The 20,515-nt window shown below is 35.9% G+C and overlaps 5 protein-coding genes across 10 annotated transcripts; all 5 read right to left on the reverse strand.

The window, feature by feature from the left end:
- LOC109160339 (rapid alkalinization factor-like) lies at positions 1–530 on the reverse strand. The gene has a single exon (XM_019308672.1). The coding sequence runs from the start codon at positions 486–488 to the stop codon at positions 120–122; it is 369 nt and encodes a 122-aa protein (XP_019164217.1). The 5' UTR covers positions 489–530; the 3' UTR covers positions 1–119.
- A 2,543-nt stretch (positions 531–3,073) lies between these two features.
- LOC109160259 (protein LOW PSII ACCUMULATION 1, chloroplastic) lies at positions 3,074–6,961 on the reverse strand. 2 transcript variants are annotated; one of them, XM_019308540.1, is made up of 9 exons: positions 6,600–6,961; positions 5,939–6,042; positions 5,703–5,838; positions 5,262–5,493; positions 4,978–5,135; positions 4,297–4,485; positions 3,989–4,089; positions 3,743–3,839; positions 3,074–3,451 (listed from the first exon to the last, which is right to left on the reverse strand). In XM_019308540.1, exons 1-9 carry the CDS (start codon positions 6,852–6,854, stop codon positions 3,377–3,379), a joined length of 1,347 nt encoding a protein of 448 aa, XP_019164085.1. In that variant the 5' UTR covers positions 6,855–6,961; the 3' UTR covers positions 3,074–3,376. The 2 variants fall into 2 exon arrangements, with proteins under 2 accessions (XP_019164085.1, XP_019164094.1); XM_019308549.1 differs by lacking the exon at positions 6,600–6,961 and having other exon boundaries at positions 5,703–5,842.
- A 2,305-nt stretch (positions 6,962–9,266) lies between these two features.
- On the reverse strand, positions 9,267–11,537 carry LOC109160290 (bifunctional protein FolD 2). Of its 3 annotated transcripts, none has more exons than XM_019308603.1 (7): positions 11,515–11,534; positions 11,373–11,396; positions 10,700–10,818; positions 10,360–10,543; positions 10,106–10,263; positions 9,758–9,970; positions 9,267–9,632 (listed from the first exon to the last, which is right to left on the reverse strand). In XM_019308603.1, the coding sequence occupies exons 3-7, from the start codon at positions 10,811–10,813 to the stop codon at positions 9,402–9,404; spliced, it is 900 nt and encodes a 299-aa protein (XP_019164148.1). In that variant the 5' UTR covers positions 10,814–10,818; positions 11,373–11,396; positions 11,515–11,534; the 3' UTR covers positions 9,267–9,401. The 3 variants fall into 3 exon arrangements, with proteins under 3 accessions (XP_019164148.1, XP_019164156.1, XP_019164139.1); XM_019308611.1 differs by having other exon boundaries at positions 10,700–10,815; positions 11,515–11,530; XM_019308594.1 differs by having other exon boundaries at positions 11,373–11,537.
- Positions 11,538–12,774: 1,237 nt separating this feature from the next.
- On the reverse strand, positions 12,775–14,327 carry LOC109159283 (glutathione S-transferase PARB-like). Its single transcript, XM_019307390.1, has 3 exons — positions 14,144–14,327; positions 13,957–14,005; positions 12,775–13,525 (listed from the first exon to the last, which is right to left on the reverse strand). The coding sequence occupies exons 1-3, from the start codon at positions 14,288–14,290 to the stop codon at positions 13,077–13,079; spliced, it is 645 nt and encodes a 214-aa protein (XP_019162935.1). The 5' UTR covers positions 14,291–14,327; the 3' UTR covers positions 12,775–13,076.
- A 781-nt stretch (positions 14,328–15,108) lies between these two features.
- On the reverse strand, positions 15,109–19,226 carry LOC109160381 (glutathione S-transferase-like). 3 transcript variants are annotated; one of them, XM_019308707.1, is made up of 3 exons: positions 19,015–19,226; positions 15,901–15,949; positions 15,109–15,807 (listed from the first exon to the last, which is right to left on the reverse strand). In XM_019308707.1, the coding sequence occupies exons 1-3, from the start codon at positions 19,159–19,161 to the stop codon at positions 15,359–15,361; spliced, it is 645 nt and encodes a 214-aa protein (XP_019164252.1). In that variant the 5' UTR covers positions 19,162–19,226; the 3' UTR covers positions 15,109–15,358. The 3 variants fall into 3 exon arrangements, with proteins under 3 accessions (XP_019164252.1, XP_019164253.1, XP_019164251.1); XM_019308708.1 differs by lacking the exon at positions 19,015–19,226 and adding an exon at positions 16,049–16,294; XM_019308706.1 differs by lacking the exons at positions 15,109–15,807; positions 15,901–15,949 and adding exons at positions 18,101–18,776; positions 18,858–18,906 and having other exon boundaries at positions 19,015–19,224.
- Between the last annotated feature and the right edge of the window lie 1,289 nt (positions 19,227–20,515).

A 20,515-nucleotide genomic window follows, 5' to 3' on the forward strand; every position in this document is an offset into this window, starting at 1 on the left:
TGAGATAACTTTTTTATTTTTAGATTACTGTGTCACATGTTATATAAAAGTAAAAGAGCGTGGTAGCATATGATATGATATGATACAACTAAAAATGAAATGATAGATAGAATAGAAAATCAACTACTCCGGCAACGAGTAATGGCGCTGCAGCCGCGGGTGTAGGGGTTAGCTTGAGCGCCCGGCTGGCAGTTGTAGTAAGAGCTGCCGCGGCGGGAGCACGGCGTGTTGCCCCTCTGCAGCGCGCCGTAGCTAATGTAATTGCTCGTGGCTAAGATGCGCCGGTTGCTCTCCGTGTCCATTTCGAATTCTTCGCCGCCGCTCGCCGCCATGCACTCCGCTATGGAGCCTTGGCACCTGCCGCCTTCCGCCGCCTTAACCGGCATCCATCCGGCCATGTCGAGGTCGCCGCCGGCGTCGACGGTGAAGAGAGATGCGATTAACAGACATGAGATGAAGAGGAATACGCAAGTCGAGGCGTTCGCCATTGCTGTGCTCTCTCTGTCTATAAGACTTTGTATGTTTGTAAGAGTCGTAGTAATGGCGGAGAGTATTTAAATATGAGAAAAGAGGGCGGAGTAGGAGTTTTTAAATATTATTAATTATTTTGAATATTTTTTCAATAAATTTTATATAATACCCACCAAACATCATACTCAAATTACTCACATTGTATTAAATATATTTTCCCATATGCAAAATCGGGGCTCAAACTCATGACCTTTCATTTAGAAAAGGAGTTAATACCCAAAATCGTCCTCGACTATAGTGGTTTTTCTTAATTTTGTCCTAAACGACTTTGGTGACCTAATATCGTCCCAGACTTTTGTGTTTTGCTCAATTTAGTCCTCCATTTGTTATTCCGTCAAATTGGTGTTAGATAAAGGGACAATTCAGTAATGTCAATATTGATCTCTCTTTACTTTCAACTTGTGAAGTGCGAAATTCTTCTTTCTTGTACGAATTACACCCAGAATTACTCCCGGACCTGCAAATCAAATTTTATATTCGCAGTTTTAGGATTAATTCTGGGAGTAATTCGTAAAAAAAAAAGGATTTTGCAGTTCACATGTCTATGAGTAAAGAGATGCCAATATTAAAATTACTGAATTGTCTATTGATTTAACACCAAATGGACAGAATAACAAATGAGGGACTAAATTGAGCAAAAACACAAAAGTCTGGGACTAAATTGAGCGAAACACAAAAATCTGGGACGATATTAGGTCACCAAAGTCGTTTAGGACGAAATTGAGAAAAACCACTATAGTCGAAGACGATTTTGGGTATTAACTCTTTAGAAAAGTCACTTCAATCCACTTAGATATGACACCGAATTGCTCTTTGTATCACAAATTTTCGGTGTTATCTTCCTAATATGCGAGTTGATTAAACATGTCAATATTATAACTATTTACCTTAGTTACATAAATTATATAATTATCATTATTTTTCCCAACTAGTAATTTTGGACTTATAAAAAAAAAAAGTTTTCGTGTTGTCTCTGTCCACCATGATGCCATTCCACTGGCGCTACACATATTCATGTTAAACTTGTAAAATTTTACTTGATCCAATGTGACTTTCTTATGGTTATAATCTCAAGATTTGATGACCATTTCATGATCTGATTGCCCATCTATCAGATTCACATTTGTTAATACACAAGTTGCTATTTAAATTTATGAGTTCAAAAAGTTATAACATGTCCCGAAAAGAGTGATCGAGTAAGTGAAATATTATTGTTATGTTAAAAGGTCACGAGAAGTTGAGCTCGTCATACAAGATCTTCCAAGTACAATTTACCACTCCTATGTAGGATTTACTTCATGCACATTCATTGGATAGTAATTGCGAGTTTTTTAAATCTCTGTATTTTTTTTTTCTGATTAAATGTACAAAATAGGAGGGGTCATGTTTACGCTTTGAATAATTGTTCAACCACTGGCAATAGTTTAGTTGTCGTAATCTCACACCCAATTATTATAAGGTATATTAGGGGACCTAATCAAACGGTGGATAGAACACTAGAGGATGTCAACCGTGTTTGGTTTGGGGGTTGATTAAAAAACTTTTAGCACAAACAAGACCGGTGTCTAGAATAGTTGCTTCGACTTTTCGAATAGCGATTAAAAGGAGGAGAGTGCTCTAACCATTCTACCAAACGCATCCTATATCAATTGGGCGAGTTACTCATGAAATGACCACCTACTATGCACTTTGTTCTAAATTTGACTCCTCAGAAGAAAAACTTATTAGTTTTATTAATTTAAACCGATCAACTATAGATAATATAAACTAGTTTACCTCGTAATCCTTTACTGATTAGGATTACAAGGCAATTCGAGGGTACATTCAAGTAGCGACTACGGGTTTTTCCGTAAATGAAAGTTACTCACGAGACCCATATTCCAAAAGGTTACCACTTCAATGGCTTCGTCATTGTGATGAAGGACTTGGACCTCTTCAAAACCTACCAGTGAAAACGAAACTCCACCGACTATGAGAACAACATGCATATTCTAAGTCCCAGAAGGTATACTAATCTTTGTCCCTTCAACTTTCAAGGTGATATTGATTTTCTAAGATAAAGAGAGATCATAAACTCAGCTTTCATCCAAACCATCCATATCCACATAGAATCTTATATGTTCCCCAACTGACATGAACAAAGATTCAACAAACACCATAATTTCAGGGTTGGGTTTCTAGAAAAGCATTTTTGTTTAAAGATCTTGCAAATTATACCATGGACCAGGATCTACCTTGCATTGTAAATCTTGGTCTAAAAATAACTTTCAAATTCTGTATCTATAGTTAACACATATTCTGTACTTGCAGTTGATCATTTCTGTACCTGTAGCTATCATATTATGTGTCAGCAATTATCAAGTTATTTGTTTACATGTACAAAAACTATTAACTGTAGCCTGTAAGTACAGAATTTTTGTATCAAGGTTCATAATGCAATATGAATCCTGGTCCATAGTATAACAATTGGTTCTCTGCATTGCCGCCGGAATGGACTTCCTGTGGATGGAAAATGACAATGACAGAAACTGAACAAAGTTGGTGGACAGACAACATTAGTTCCATGCTAATATTACCATCTTGCTTCCTAGTATGTTTAACCAATGTTGTCAATTTACAACAATGAGCATTTGTAAAGAACAGAGAACAATACTGCAAGAACTCAAACAGGCATCTAGGCATATGGTTTAGTGTAAAGTCTGGCACGAAAAGCCTTTCTTGCGTCGGGGCATGTTGAAGAAAAATAAGAAAGCACTGCGAATCTCACCTCCAAAAGCGTGCTGCAAATTGGTGAGTCTAATGTGCTTCTATGGTTCGCTCGGTTAACTAACAAAGCGATTATTGTTTATCTTTCTAGTTTGCTTAACAGCGCTTCCATTTCAGGTAGCTCCTTAACAATCTGTGCCCAATCAGGCATTCCCTGAAAAATAAAGGGTCGAACTTTAAATTCCACATTGAATTGAAAAAGGGTATGAAAATCAGGCTGCTTGCAAACGAGATAAGGAAACATCCCCCAATGTATCGTTAGAATGAATCAATAGTGCAGTGAAGTTCAATAATCTACAATGCCCTACAGTCCCGAACAGCCAAAACAGAAAGCATATACATACATACACAAGGCAATGCTGGGATTGCTGGTATCCCCAAAGTCATTGGTCTTAATGGATTAAAGACGAGAAATTGTATAAAATTAGTCATCAAAACCACTAACCTTCCCAGATCTTCGAACACGGCCATCTAGACGGAGAATAACATAGACATCTTCACCAGGAGTAACACCTTCAGACTTCTGCTGATCTCTAATCCACCTGAGCAAAATTGAATACGAGCCAAAAACAACACAGAAAGACAACTTGAAGTTAATAAGATTAATGAATAAATAAATAAATAGCACTTGTTAGCAGGTATATTTGAGGGTTCAATGACAAATAGTCATAGCAATAGGACGATTACTTACCGTTCCCACTCAACTGGTGACACCGCCTCTGCCTTGAAACGAATCTCTGCTTTTAATTTTGATTGTGCAATTACCGACTCAGTTCGCTTCTCAAAATCTTCCTACCATAGCACCACAAAACATAAACTCGCATAAACAATTTTTCGTCATGCATGCTTGCAGCAAGCAATAATTCTATACTCCAAAGTTCTATGCATTTCGTCACTAGCATGAAAGTACGACCTGAATAACCAGCATATGCACCATGGTGTGCTTCAACTTTCACAGATGACAGATCAGTAAGTATATGACAGAAGTTTCAATCTTACCCCAATAGAAGGTAGAGAAGAAGCTGCCTTTCGGGAAACACCAAAGCCTTTTTTCTGTGCCTGAGGTTCTTGTCCTTCACCCCAAACAACCGGGACTAAAAGGACTCCTCGCCTAAGTAGCTCAGTGCGGAACCTCTCAGCATTTTTCATGGCCAGAGTGACTGTCTCTTTCTTCCCAGCCAAAATAACCTATTGCAGGAGTCAGATTAAAACCCGTATGAGTTGCATTACGGAAAGTGCTGAGAGGAAGAGAGATAGAAGATGTAGATGCAGTTAGAGAAATGATTAAAACTGACTCAATGTGAAGGCATAAAGAGGAGAAAACAATACTTCATAGAAATTAGGAAAAGAAGTTAAGTATAACATTTTTTTTTTTAAAGTATGATGGCATATTTCTCTTTTCTCATCAAATTTTCCTTGCTTTATCAACCTCCTTACTAGGAGATCGTAGAAATTTAAAAAAAAAAAAAAAAAAAAATCTGATGCCCTAACTCCTAAACAAGAATAAGAACTCTATATTTTCGCTTGATCAAAGCAGCAGCCAATATTAAAGCTTCAAAAACAATGGCCATGCTTCAAACCATTGATGGAAAATTGAGGCATGGAAAATGTTGGTCTTGCACTACATTATGAGCATTGAAGCTGAAAATATGAAGAGCAAGTGATATTCATGTCACTAACAGGTCTCACGGTGTCGCGTAATTGGACAAGTTCAACAATCCTATTAGTTGAAAGGCGTATAGGAAGCCTTGATAGGGTTTCATCCCGTGTTATTTGTGCAATCTGTTCCTCCTCTTTCTTGTTATCCCACAAAAACAGAGCCACGATAACAACAATACCTGCAGATTGCTGGTTCAAAAACTTAATCATTTTGGGGAAACAAGATTTTTCCATCCAAGTATAAGTGCTTTCATTATATTAAGCAATACCTAAACAAATTTGAACTGGAAGTGTTTGCTACTCACCGACAATATTGATTGCAGCATTTCCTACCGTCTCCCAGATATCAGGAGCACCATCTCCACCTTGAATTGCGCGGATTAGCCTTGGTATAGTGAAAAACGTAGATATTCCTGCAGCTGCAACAAATGCCACATAGAAGAATCTTCTAACCCCTCGAAATGGAGCTTGGACCTCACTGATGAGCTTGAGGTCTCTTCTGAAACTGTACCCAATATCTTCCCCACCTAGCCTAGCCTGAAGGTAAAGTCAAAAGACTAATTGATATTGTATTCAATGCAACAAAATGAAGTTGTATTGCAGACCTTAGAGTTCCTTCTATTACATATAAATATAAGGGTGAGTCCACTTGAAACAATATTGTAAATCATGTAATTCAAACGGAAATTTTGAGATGCAGAGAAGCTGAGAAATTCAGAAACACAGATAAGCCTTAAACAACAGACCTCTTCCTGCAATTCCTTAAATTCAGGAGATGCTCTGAAGGAAGCCAAGTCGGGGTCATTGAGGATAGTGCCAAACTTGAGATTATATTCTCTCAAAGCAAGGCGCAAACAATCAGCTGCTTTCTTACCTTCCGCTCTTCCTCAAAATACAAACAAGAAAATAAGATCCCAATCGCAATGCTCAACAGAAGATAAACTGCTTAATACAGCAGTGAGAAAGCAAAATCAAAACTTACCTGTATGCATGACAACAAGCCTTGTTATAAAGTGCAGCTTGAGCTTCCACAGGGTTGGGCTCTAAAGTAAGTGCTTTGTCAAACTGCTCCAGAGCATCTTTCACCTGAAAATTTATAACAGGTAAATACACAGTGATCCTATTATGGTGAAATTGTGAAAAAAAATGGAGTAAAAACCAAATTCTCCCTTCAGTTCTTGTATGATAAAAAATGATACAGCACCACAAGCCGGTCAAGTTGGTCAGACTATTGGCTTGGTAACCACAAGGTTACAAGTTTGACACATTGGCGCCTTCTTGGTTTGAACTAGTCAATTACGAGCAACCTAGACTGGTTTAACTCCTTGTGGTCCTTTTGACAGCTAAAATCACAATGCTCTCAGGTAATGACTACGGATTTCACTCAGTCATTCACCCAAAAAAAAAAAAAAAAGTGATGCAACAGCACTCAATTCTGTTGAGCATTTATTGAACAGCCTGCCTTCTAACTGATCAGCATACATTGCATCGAGCAAAACTTAACCTACTTGAATTTCTATTGAATCCAACGAATCATATAACAGTAGCACGAATCTAAATCAATTGGGATATTAATGAAAATATTCACAAAATCAAAGTATTGGAATAGAAACACTTCACGAGAAGCTGAAAGAAGCACGTACCCGTCCTTTAGAAAAGAGGGAAAGACCTAAGTTGACGCATGACTCAGCCGTGGCAGCGGAGGCACTGACTTCCGGAGAGGACGGCGAAGGAGGCGGCGAAGTGGAAGAAGAAGAGCAAGAGAGCTGGAAAAGGCCAGATTTTCCCGGAGAAGTGAGCAGCCATGCTTTTGGTCTCCTTACTGTCAGTGCATTTCTTGATAACGGAGAGACGAACGAGCAGTGGCGGAAGTGGTGGTGGTGGAGGGCCGCGGCCATTAAGAAGATTTCATGAGCAACCACAGTGCTTCGGTTTATCCAGACCGCAACTTCAGTATGTATCTTGTGGCCTTGGCACCGTTTCACAGTTGTGGTCTCAAAAATATTAAAAAAAAAAAGAAAAGAGAATACCACCTACGGTCTCTCCAGTTTGGTGGCATCACCATCAATGGTCCCTAACTTCCGTAATTACCAGCCGTCATCCTCCGAGTTGTCAAAAGTTACATTCTAGTGTCCTTCCGTTACTTCCTCCCGTCTCAGCCGTCGAAATAGAGGGTAATATTGTCATTTGACTTATACGAAAAGAGTTAATACCAGCCAAGATCCCTCGAGTTTGGTGGTTTGGCCATCTTTAATCCCAAGTTTCCATATTCCATTATTTTCCTTCTTTCATATTCTCTTCTTCAAATGTATTATTATTAGTATTATTTATAGTTATTATTAAATTCTTATTATTATTACTATTATTTAAAGTTATTATTGTTATTAAATTATTATTATAATTGTTATTGTTATTATTATATTATTAGCATTAAATTATTATTATTATTATTGTTATTATTATTATTATTATTATATTTATATTCATATTATTATTGTTATTGTTAGTGTTATTATTAAATTATTATTATTATTATTATTTATTGTTATTGTTATTTTTTTAAATTATTATTACTATTATTATTATTATTATTGTTATTGTTGTTGTTGTTGTTGTTTTTGTTGTTGTAGAAATGTACAAATGCTATTATTATTATTATTATTATTATATTATTATTATTATTATTATTATTATTGTTATTGTTATTGTTATTATTATTATTATTATTATTACATTCTTATTATTATTACTATTATTTATTGTTATTATTATTATTATTAAATTATTATTATTGTTGTTGTTGTTGTAGAAATGTGCAAATTCTATATAAGATGAGTGTATTTAATAAAATCAGAAAAATAGAGAAATAAAAATCTGGAGGAATGGATAAATGGAAAACTAAAAAAATGGAGAAGGAAAACTGGAAAAATGGAGAAAGAAAACTGGAGAAATGGAGAAATGAAAAACTGGAAATGGAAAAACAGATAAATGAAGTAAACGACCCCTATACATTTGTAAATTTTCTTTAATATTGTATAGGAGAAGAGGGAGTTCGAGTTGGAAGTTGAGAAACCACCAACTTTCTTTAATATTGTTTAGCCAAGTTTGGGACTAAAGATGGTCAAACCACCAATAATAATAATAATAATAATTTAATAATAACAATAACAACAATAATAATAATAATAATATGAATATGAATATTATAATAATAATAATAATAGTAACAATAATAATAATAATAATAATAATAATTATTATTATTTAATGCTAATAATATAATAATAACAATAACAATAATAATAATAATAATTTAATAATAATAATAATTTAATAATAACAATAATAACTTTAAATAATAGTAATAATAATAAGAATTTAATAATAACATTAAATAATAGTAATAATAATACATTTGAAGAAGAGAATATGACAGAAGGAAAATAATGGAATATGGAAACTTGGGACTAAAGATGGCCAAACCACCAAACTCGAGGGACCTTGGCTAGTATTAACTTTTTTCGTATAAGTCAAATGACAATATTACCCTCCATTTTGACGGCTGAGACGGGAGGAAGTAATGAAAGGACGCTAGAAGGTAACTTTTGACAACTCGGAGGATGACGGATGGTAATTACGGAAGTTAGGGACCATTGATGGCGACGCCACCAAACTCGAGGGACCATAGGTGGTATTTACTCAAAAAAAAATGCTCAAAATTGAAGTTAAGAAATTCTTTTTATTAAATATATTTTTTTGAAAAATACATTTTCATATCAATGTGTGCCTCTTCCATCATCAATGTTTCACAGCTGAATGCTGCATCTTTTTTACACTGAATTGAAGTTTAATGTTACCAAAAAAGTTAAATTTTAAAGTAGAAATATCCAAATTTAAATCTTGTAAATAAAGTAAAATTTCCTCTGAATGACTTTAGACTTATTACTAAATTACCCCCCACCCCCCAAGAAAAAGCCTATTGCATTTTCATGTAAAGCCTCCGGGCAAGGGGATGATTTGCAAGCAGAATTATCTTTGCATACAGAATCAGTTCTTACTAAAGAGCTTTTTAGCAACACTCACAAGTCACAAAGGTAAACTCTGGTATTGAACTATTGAAGCTGTTTTTTTTTTGGTATACCCAGGGTTTCCACCGTCGGACACCTCTTTTGGGTGAGACAACTGGCCTAGAGATTTAAGGCTGCTCCATTCCCAAAACCAAAGATCGAACCATTGACCTTTGGTTAAGGATTGATGAGTCCCTTCTACTCAATCACACTCTCCAGGTTAAACTATTGAAACTGTTGGTGTGAAGAAAGTTATACTATGTAGGCATTTAAGACTTTGTCCAACCATAGGTTTTATTCATTGAGCTTCAAGGAAAGGTTGATAAACTCATAAACTTCAACTTAGACAGTGCCTTAAAATCCAACAAAACAACAAGGCTACTTCTCAATAACTCGTTTAGCTCCATCCAATGTATTCTTCAGAAGCATTGCGACTGTTAGTGGCCCGACGCCACCAGGAACTGGAGTTATGCATCCAGCTACCTTGGACGCTTCCTGAAAATCGACATCACCCACGAGCCTATAACCCGATTTCTTAGTTGGATCGTCTACAGCATTTGTTCCAACATCAATCACAGCAGCTCCGGGTTTAATCCAGCTTCCTTTGATCTGGAAAAAGGTATTACGTATGTGTCAGAAACCAAAAACGTAGAGTTGGAAGCCAGGTATCCAAGCATGGGATATTGGGATTTCGAAAGGAGAGGATAAGGGTGTAATTAGATGTCCTATTTTACCATCATTGGCTGTCCTGCTGCTGCAATAACAATGTCTGCTTCGCGAATGAAGCTCTCTGGATCCTTAGTGCGAGAATGGACTATAGTGACAGTTGCATCTTCCTTCAGAAGTAGCAACGAAACTGGCAATCCAACAATGTTGCTTCGACCAACCACAACTGCCTTCTTCCCTTTTATGGTAACACCACTTCGGAATAGAAGTTCAAGGCAACCCTGTGTGCAACACAGAACATCTTCAGATAAAAGTTCCTAAAGAATTGTAAATTATATACTACTAGAGTTCATAAACATTTTTACATGCATGGATATGGCTAATGAATTATTTCAAGTCAGGACTAGGTATACTGCCTTTGGGGTGCATGGAAGGAACAAAGGATCTCTGCCTTTCATTGCAAGCTTGCCAATGTTTAGAGGATGAAAGCCATCTACATCCTTCTCCAGACTGATTTCGCCTAATACTTTTTCTTCATTTATATGTTTTGGTAGCGGAAGCTGCACCAATATACCTGTGAAAATGCACCACATCAAGTCATACATTACACATATTTTTGTTAACGACAGTGATATAGCGTTAACTTCTAATATGTTCATAACGAACTAACCATGCACATCGGGATTAGCATTCAGCTCATGGACCTTGCTAATTAATTCAGCTTCAGGTACATCCTCTGGAAGGTTGATGTCAAAGGACTTAATCCCAACTTCAGCACAAGACTTTCTCTTCATATTCACATAGCTTTGAGAATCTTTCCGATTTCCTACAATGACTACTGCCAACCCTGGCACCTGAACGTATAAGAGATTGGGTTCAATTTTCGGTACAATTTCAGGCCCTGGATAGACAACATGATAACTTCTATCCAAATCTGTAGCTAATGTACAGTCATTTAGTAAGTAATTCAGGTGCAATATGGCTATGTAAAGAGGGCATATCAGACCAACCTGGCCATACTTCTCCAACATGACTTTTATTTCCGAGGCAATCTCAGATCGAATGGTTTGTGCAATAGCTTTACCATCTATGACGGTGGCTTGATGATCTGATCCTGATGACATTGCAGCTGCAAATAAAAGGTAAATAAGCTAGAAATTCAAGAATAATAGGTCTTCCTCTTCACAGTGCTTGATAACTGAGGGAAATTGGGATTGTTGAACAGAAAATTAACATAAACATCAATCTTTTATAAGAACATAATGAAAACATGAATCTGCAAACACAAAAATCTAACACAGTACATATTTCCAAGCTTAAGCTACACATTACTTACAATTCAATGTCGGCCATTAAGCTATGAATTCAATGAAAAATAAAAAAATAAAAATAAAAAAAGTTAAGCATGTGCAGATCTTGCTCTTCACAGTGCTTGGTAAATGAGGGAAATTGGGATTGTTGAACAGAAAATTTAACATAATCATCAATCTCACATAAGAACATACTGAAAACATGAATATGCAAGCACAGATATCTAACACATCCAGTACATATTTTTTACAAGCTTAAGCTACATATTACTTTACAATTCTATGTCGACCATTAAGCTATGAATTCAATGAAAAAATAAAAATAAAAATTAAGCATGTGGAGATGGTTCAACGTATAGAAGAAGGTAGTAACCTCGAGCTGGGTGGATTCACGGCGCAAATGAGATGATTCCTGACAGGGCGACGGCGGTATTGCGTTTCCAGTGCACAGACCTTTATCCGGAACTCGTCGACTGCGTCGATGTAGTGATGTTTATGCTCTCCTCCTCGCCGATATGGAATTGCAAATGAATTGGGTCATGGGTCAATCACTATTGCATGGACCATGGTTCAGTGTATGTGGACCATAATTTTAAAAAAAAATAAAATTAATACATTAAAAATATATTATTTTAATATATTTTGTATGCATAATTTACACAGTAGTGTAAATCATAGTTTACATAAAAATTTTGTTGTTATGGGTGACGAAGTGGAATTGTGATTGAATAGGGGGGTGATTGACAAATTATTGTATGGATTATGGTTCAACCATGGATAAAATATACATATGTAATATTAAAAATACATTACTTGTATACTAAAGATATATTATTTGATAATATATAAAAAATTATGTACTTTTGAATAATATATTTTATGTATACAAATAAGCTAATGTTAATATATTAAAAATATATTTTTTATGTGTGGACCTTGTTCCATAGAATAATGATCGGGGAATGATTGAATTGGGGCTGATCTATTGGTGATCCAAGATATTGTAAATGGGCCATGGGCCTCTCTAATTTTACTTTTTTTTTTGTTTTTTTTGGAATAAAGTACAAATAAGTCACTAAATTATTTGAGAAACATCAATTAAGCCATCGAATTCAAATAATCTTCAAATAAGTCATTGAACTCAGAAAAAAGAACAATTAACATTTTTAACAGGTTAATTCTAGGTTTTTGCTGTCTGAATTGCCAATATAAACGCTAAAAGTGAAACGCTAAAATAAAAAAAATAAAAAACTCAATTTTTATTTTATTTTGTTTAGTGGTTCACTTTTTACTGCTTAAAGTCTAGCATTTATGATTTAGATTTAAAGTTTAGCTTTTTTCGTTGATTTTATAAAATCTACTAGGTTTGCATATTTAGTTGTTGAAGATTACATATTTAAATGTATGTTCAAGTTTGTATACTAAAATGAATAATAATTACAAAAATGTCACCATATTTTTTATAACTCTGATCAAATCCGATATTGATTCTTATTTCTCTCATATGGTACTATTCTCACATTATCCTTAGCCGTATCTCCCATATTCTAATTATCTATAAGTCAACTCTTGGTTATCTACAAAAATTGCAATACAAATAATTCATCTTTAATGTTTCCAAGTATTTAGATTAGACTTGGCTAAGAGACTATTACTTTGCTTTAATGACGACTTTGATTGGTCAGATAAATAATGACTCTTTGCGTTTTTTCTTTTTAATTTTCTCAGCGATGGTATAGTAAAAACTCACAAACACTACTCCCACGTGTAACCAATTGAGGACTCTTATTAGCTTGCATATTTTATTGAATAGTACATTATATTACATGGCCTCATCTTTTGCCTTCCCACCAGAGAATAGGCAGACACTACTTAAAACCCAAGAAATTAAAGAAAGTGGAATATATATAATGTAAGTATGTAACATTGCATATATCACTAGTACAGAATTGCAGATAGGCAACTGTTGTAAAAGACATTAGACAACTGTTATATGACAGTCAGTCGCCTATGTCAGCCTCGCGGAAAGCCTTGGACTTTACTAGACCGTGAGACCAGTGAGACCACTACTAGCGGCTCAAGTCTCTTTTAGCCATTCAACCATCTTTAACCAAGCTGGCCTGGAAGAGATATCAACCCACCACGCACTCACATTCGGGCGCGACTGAAACAACGTTTTGATTTGGGTACCCATGAGACAATGGATGTTGGGGAGATGGTGCAGATCCGCTAGGCTGAACCAATCCCCGCCTAAGTATTTTGATCGTATCAAGCGATTCTCGTACACATCCAAAACCTTGGACAGCCTTTCCTTGTTTTGTTCCACTATAGTCTCATCAGTAGCCATGCCAATCACTGGCTTTATGCCAAGCTCCCACGTCAACGCGGAAGCCGCCGGGTCGAAGTGGTGGTTCTCCACCTCCATCCACACTGATGCGGTGGCCATCTTCTTTGGATCCTCACATACTAGATGGTTCCCCTTGTTGGCACAAGTATATGCAATATACTGAGTGATTGCCCTTGACTCTGTGTTGTCACAATAAGTTAACATATCACACTACAAAAAATTCGCTAATAGATACGACAAAGGTTACGGGGTAAATCTTGTCTTGCCTTGTGATAACCCTAATTAGTAAAGAACCACCCACGAGAAGGTAAACTAGCTAGCATAACTGACCTGACCGGCTCAAATCAAGAAAATCAATAAATTGTCCCACTCAGAATCAATCTTATAATCTTGTAGTTACTAAGTTGACCTGACCAATTTGGCTAGATTGCCCTAGTTTACTATCTAATAGTTGACTTTACTAGTAGTTTAATTTGAAGACTAAAAACTTGTTGGCCCAAACTAAAAAGTCCAATAGAATAGACCAAGAGTCAAACTTATAACTTTGTATTTATTAAGTTATAGCTGGGTTTACTTTACCTAGTTTGAAGGATGATAAAAATAAACTTACCAAAAAGCTCCAAGTCACCATCTTCAAAAGCTGGAACTTGGCCAAATGGCTACATGCAATTAGAGAAATCAATATACATCATTATAAAGTGCAAGAATTCTTTACAAAGTCCTAAAGTGCATGCATGCATGCATGAAACTTAGTACGTAAACTCCAACAAAATTGGTTAATTGATAGCTTAGCTTACATTAAGGGAGAGGAAAGGTTCCTGCTTGTGGTGGTCAGCTCCCATATCAATGTCAACAAACTGAAAATCCAGACCCTTTTCCATGAGACAAGCAACGACCCTCATCGTTGCCGTTGACATCTTATTCCCGTGGACCTTGATTGCCATGAATATATGCTGGCTAACTATGATAGATTATAGGATATTGAGGTGATACGATGATGAAAACCAGGTTGTCTGAAAGGTGGTATTTGTAGCAGGAAGCGTTGAACTTCCTTGGGTTTTTCTTTAATTTTTGCGAGTTTCTGTTTGCGTCATCATAGGATAAGTTTAACATATCTCGAATGCGGGTAGTATTATTAATGACTGGTAATTTGGTAAACTAGTAGACTCTCAGGATATGTTTTTCTAAATTGATTAGGTATTTAGTGACATCCTTACTTTAATCCGTTTACAATCTAGCACAGTACTATTTAATTAGTTTTTCTTGGAACCGTTTCAGGGTAGTTGGCAGTATTGCGTGAGAGATTATGTCAGAATCCATTAAAAACAAAAAACTCAATAGTCAATGGGCAAATGACCTTTTTTTTTTTTTTTTGACATTGTATAGTATATATTTGTTTTGAAATATTCGTGATTCTTTACAAAATAGTATCTGTTCTTTATATATTTTCTCAAACAATTTCAGCCTAAAAAATCTAAGCCCCCACCACTACTGGGGTTCGAACCTATGACTATAAACAGTACGTAATCAGGATGCCATCAGACTACATGATAGTTGGCATATTGTATAGTATATAGTGTATATATATAGTAATACGGCGGAAGGGAATCCTTCAGGGTAATCCAGATTTGTGTATTAGATTATACTTTCTTGTGTAATAATCCATCAAAATGATTTTTTTTTTTAATACTTAGATAATCAAAAAGTTATAGAAATCACATAGTCAGTTGTTTTAATTACTTTGTTTTAATGAACAGAGAAATTAATCATCAGTTTTCTTAATTATTTCAACAACATTATTATTGCAATAACGCACTCATACATACATACATGATACACCAGCTTAATCTAACATTTAGAAATCCACACAACCAAGAACATACACACTACAAGATAATAAGATAAACCTCCAAAACATAAACAGTCGAAAAATAACAAGCCGCCAGGCCATCATGGTTTGATTTATGGGAAAGCCCGCAACTCCTATATCAATATGTGATTTGAGATTATCCCTATTTCTCTTTGAGCAATTCTTGAACCTTTGCCCAGGCAGGCCTGGCCAAAATATCGGCGACCCATGCGGAAACTGTTGGGCGTGCATCAAACAGGGCCTTAACTTTAGTAGCCATGAGGTAGTTTATGAGAGGAATGTGGTGAAGATCGACCAAAGTGAAGCAGTCTCCGCCTAGGTACTTCGATTCCTTCAACCGTGCCTCGTAGACATCGAGGACCTTGCCTAGTTGCTCCTCGTACTCCGCCACCACCGCATCGTCCGTCGTCATGCCACGCATCGGCTTTATAACGATCTCGAAGCCGAGCTTGGTAGCTGCAGGGTCGAATTTCTGAGCCTCAACCTCCATCCACGCCGACATGATCGCCATCTTCTTGTGATCTGGGACGATCAGCTGCGTCCCCTTGTCAACATACGTGTGCGCGATGTATTGTGTAATCGCCCTCGACTCTGCAACATTCAATTCGCAAATAATCCATCAATCAATTTGTAGTATTCCTCAAACAGGTAATCACAAACACAGTTAATGAATAATAGGTTTACCGAAGAGTTTCAGATCTCCATCCTCGAATGCCGGAATTTGACCGAACGGCTACAGCAACAAAGACAGGAACATAAGTACTATGTTCGAGGAGTACAAGAAGAGATCGAATTCTAGAACTATATACGAAATCATCAAATTTAGACTCACGTTGATGGCAAGGAAGTGTGGTTGTTTGTGTTCTCCGGTTTGCATGTTAACATTGACAAACTCGTAATCGAGCTCTTTCTCCTTGAGGCAAGCCACGACTCTCAACACCGCCGGCGATTGTATGGCTCCGTGGACCTTAAGCGCCATTTTTTCCGACGAGAAGTAGTGTTATTCAGAACTGGAAAGTGAAGTGAAGGTATTTTAAATTTTAATAACAGAGCGTTATTTATAGAATTGCCGACACCCTCTTTGAAAATTCTCTTTTGACTTCCGCCAATTTGAACCGGTCATTGAGTCATTGTATAATGTTTGATTCTTCTACTTGGTAGTTGGTACCGCCCACTAACTACCATGATTTCTCACACGTTGCAATGTACAAATGAGAGCACGCTAGTATTAATAATAATAAATGTCCCCATGTTTAGAGTAGTGGTTCGTCATCGACTTATCACTTAATGTCACAACTAAAGGCAACAATGTGTGAGGTTCGAATCGAATCACACTGGAACCCGTTATTTGAGGGCAGACAACTCGTTAAGTGAACCATACATTGTGATCCTAGATGCATGTTCTTGTCCCTACAAAAATATGTTAAACTGATATTATGAGGAATGTTACTACAGTACTTTTTTTACACATAACACACTACTTGCCTCAAGTGAAGTTTGAACCTTTCACCTTCCACTTAAGAGAGCAACCCAATACCAATGGACCATAAGCCACTTAGTTATTACTACAGTACTTGATACAAATTCAAAAATTTTCTCATTAAAATTGAAATAGTGTTGCACACAAAAAAAAAAATATCAAAATTATAATTTGTACTTTAAAAATTTTCAATAATTTATACTCCGTAAGGTCTTCCTTTAAAAAAAATAAATAAAAAATTGAGTATGATTGAAACTTGTTAATTAAAATAACATATCTTAATAACTTAATAGAAAATGTAAAATAATAAGTAGATAAGGTCGGCTGGTCCACTACTTGGTAAAATATTAATGACTAAAATTAAATGATGTTATTATATATAATTTATTTTAAATATAATATTGTGACATTAATTATAAATAACGTTTGTGCAATATAAATAAGATAAAAGAATACAACTTTTATATTTGATATCGTGGAGAAATCCATATAAGGATATTGGAGCAATTACATTTGTAATTTTTTTGAAATTTTTTAGATTTAAAAATCAAAATTTGAGTTTTAAAATTGATGGGAGATGAGATTTTTTGATGTTTTCATCTTTTATAAGTTCAATATTTTTGTAGGGTCTATTACTGCTGAAATGGAAGCAAAGATTTGCCTTTCTCGACGTGTTGGAGACGCTGGAGCCCACGTGCACACGTAAGACTTGCTTTGTTTTTTTTTTTTTTTTTGGTGACACCCTTTTTGTGTTTGTGTGTGTGTGTGTGTATATATATATATATATATATATATATATACATATATATATATATATTCTTTTTTCCTTATTCTCTCACCTTCCTCTCTCTCTTAGTGACATCTTAAAAATTGCGTAAAGATCAAAGTTGATGTGGTTGCTCTTACATTGGCGCATACGTCATATACAAATTATATCGCGCGCTTATATACCAGCAAAAAATACATATTTAAAGTCAAGCCATAGTTGTACTTACTTGTGCACGGATAAAACTCACTTTATTAATTTAGTCTAGTCGACAATTTAAGAGTCTTTAAAAAAATAAATTTAGAATCTTATTAATATTAAATATAATCTAATAAAAATATAATAAAGTGTGATTGAAGGACAATGAAGGTTGGTACACTTTATTTAAATAAGAATCTCGTCAAGTCTGCGAGTCTAAGCGGGACAGGTGCAAAAAAAATCTATTGTTTGATGGGCTGCTATTTTCGAATCCCACCAACAGATGAGATGCGTTGACCTCACGAGCAAAGCCTAGTTTGATGGCTATATAGTTGCTAACCAGACAACCACCACGCATCACACCTACCGCTAGAGTCCACTGTCAAGTGTCAAAGTTCTAGGAATCACTTTTGCTTACTTTGTTTTAAGGAACAGAGAAATTAAAGATTCATAATCATCAATTTTCTTATTATTTCTTCAACATTATTGCAATAATGCAATCACACATAAGCCAGCTTAATCTCACATATGGGAATCCACACAACCAAAAACAGACACGTCCAGTACAAGATAACAAGATGAACATCCAAAACATAAACCACACCAAAGTGGTTACGTTGTTTGATTTACGAGAAATTAAAAGTCTGCAACCCCTTTGAAATTATCCCGATTTCTGTTTGAGCAATTCTTGAACCTTTGACCAGGCAGGCCTGGCCAAAATATCGGCGACCCATTGGGAAACTTTTGGGCGTGCATCAAACAGGGCCTTAACTTTAGTAGCCATGAGGTAGTTTATGAGAGGAATGTGGTGAAGATCGACCAAAGTGAAGCAGTCTCCGCCCAGGTATTCCGATTCCTTCAACCGTGCCTCGTAGACATCGAGAACTTTACCTAGTTGCTCCTCGTACTGCGCCACCACCACATCGTCCGCCGTCATGCCCATTAACGGCTTTATAACGGTCTCGTAGCTGAGCTTGGAAGCTGCAGGGTCGAATTTCTGAGCCTCAACCTCCATCCACACCGACATGATCGCCATCTTCTTGTGATCTGGGACGATCAGCTGCGTCCCCTTGTCAACATACGTGTGCGCGATGTACTGTGTAATCGCCCTCGACTCTGCAATGTAACATTCAATTCGCAAATCCATCAATAATCAATTTCTGTTCCTCAAACACAGTTAATGAATAATAGGTTTACCGAAGAGTTTCAAATCTCCATCCTCGAATGCCGGAATTTGACCGAACGGCTACAGCAACAAAGACAGTAACATTAGTACTATTTCGAGGACGACGAGGAGTACTAGAAGAGAAGAGAATTCTAGAACTATATACGAAATTATCAAATTTAGACTCACGTTGAGGGCAAGGAAATGTGGTTGTTTGTGTTCTCCGGCTTGCAGGTTAACATTGACAAACTCGTAATCGAGCTCTTTCTCCTTGAGGACAGCCACGACTCTCAACACCGCCGGCGATAGTATGGCTCCGTGGACCTTAAGCGCCATTTTTTTCCGACGAGAAGTACTGTTTATTCAGAACTGGAAAGTGAAGTGATGGTATTTTAAATTTTAATAACAGAGCGTTATTTATAGAAGGGAAAATGACACATTTTCCCCCTAAATTATATACTTATAGCACTTTTCTCCCCTCATTATTCAAGTGGCTGTTTTTCTCCCTAAAATGTTAAATAGACATATTTACCCTTAAAATAAATATTTTATTTATTTTTCTTCTCCAACAAATTATGACCATAATTTGGTTCAAACCGAAATATTCCAATTACAATTTAGAATCGAAACTCGATATTTAGAGTTTATTAAAATCCCGGAACGGACGGTTCATGTTCCAAACTGAAAAAATAAAATACATTTATTGTTGAATTTAGACTATTTTTAAAATAAAAATAAAATTTTAAAATAAAAACGGTTCAAAATCGCGAATCGGGTCCGGAACCGCCGGTTCACGGTTCAGGATCCAAATTTTTTGATTCATAATTTTAATAAATTGAAATGCAAATATTGAGTTCTAGATCTGAATCATAACTGAAAACTTTTAATTCGATTGCTATAGTGTCCGATTCAGTTCGAACCGAATCGTGGTCATCCCTACGTATACGCAATAATTTGTTGGAGAAGTAAAATAAATAAAATGCTTATTTTAAGGGTATAAATGTCAATTTAATATATTAGGGGGAAAAACCACCACTTTTAGAATAACTGAAGGGACTAATGTGCTTACCTAAATAATTGAAGGGAAAAAAGTGCTATAAGTATATAACTCAGGGGGAAAAAGTGTCATTTTCCCTTTATAGAATTGCCGACACCTTTATAATATATTCTTCCAAAAGGCGAGCCCCCCTCACTGCCGCTAGTGAGACTCGATCCCTGGTCATTCTTCCAACTTCTCACCTGACCAGTTATTCGATCCGCATGTCGTGTAACAGTGTGCACCATGCATGATGGACACGGTTGTAAAAACGGCATCGTTTTGATTAAAAACACGTCGTTCGACTTTTTAAAAAAAATCATTGTCGATTGTCGTTAACGGCATTATGCTGTGCATAATTTGAATTATATATCCAGAATTAATGAACTATATATTCAGAATTAGTGAACTATATATTCACATCGATTAATGGTACTCTGTTTTGGCTTATGGCAGTTCGCTGCGTCTGTATTCAAAATGAATAAACTATATATTCAAAATTAATGAACTATATATCCAGAATTAGTGAATTATATATTCATAATTAATGAATTATATATCCAGAATTAGTGAACTATATATCCCACCGATTAAAATTATATATCCAGAATTAGTGAACTATATATCCCCACCGGTTAGACGTTCAGTAGGGAA

The sequence above is a fragment of the Ipomoea nil genome, unplaced genomic scaffold (genome assembly GCF_001879475.1).
Source record: "Ipomoea nil cultivar Tokyo-kokei standard unplaced genomic scaffold, Asagao_1.1 scaffold0302, whole genome shotgun sequence".
Taxonomy (NCBI): Eukaryota; Viridiplantae; Streptophyta; class Magnoliopsida; order Solanales; family Convolvulaceae; genus Ipomoea; species Ipomoea nil.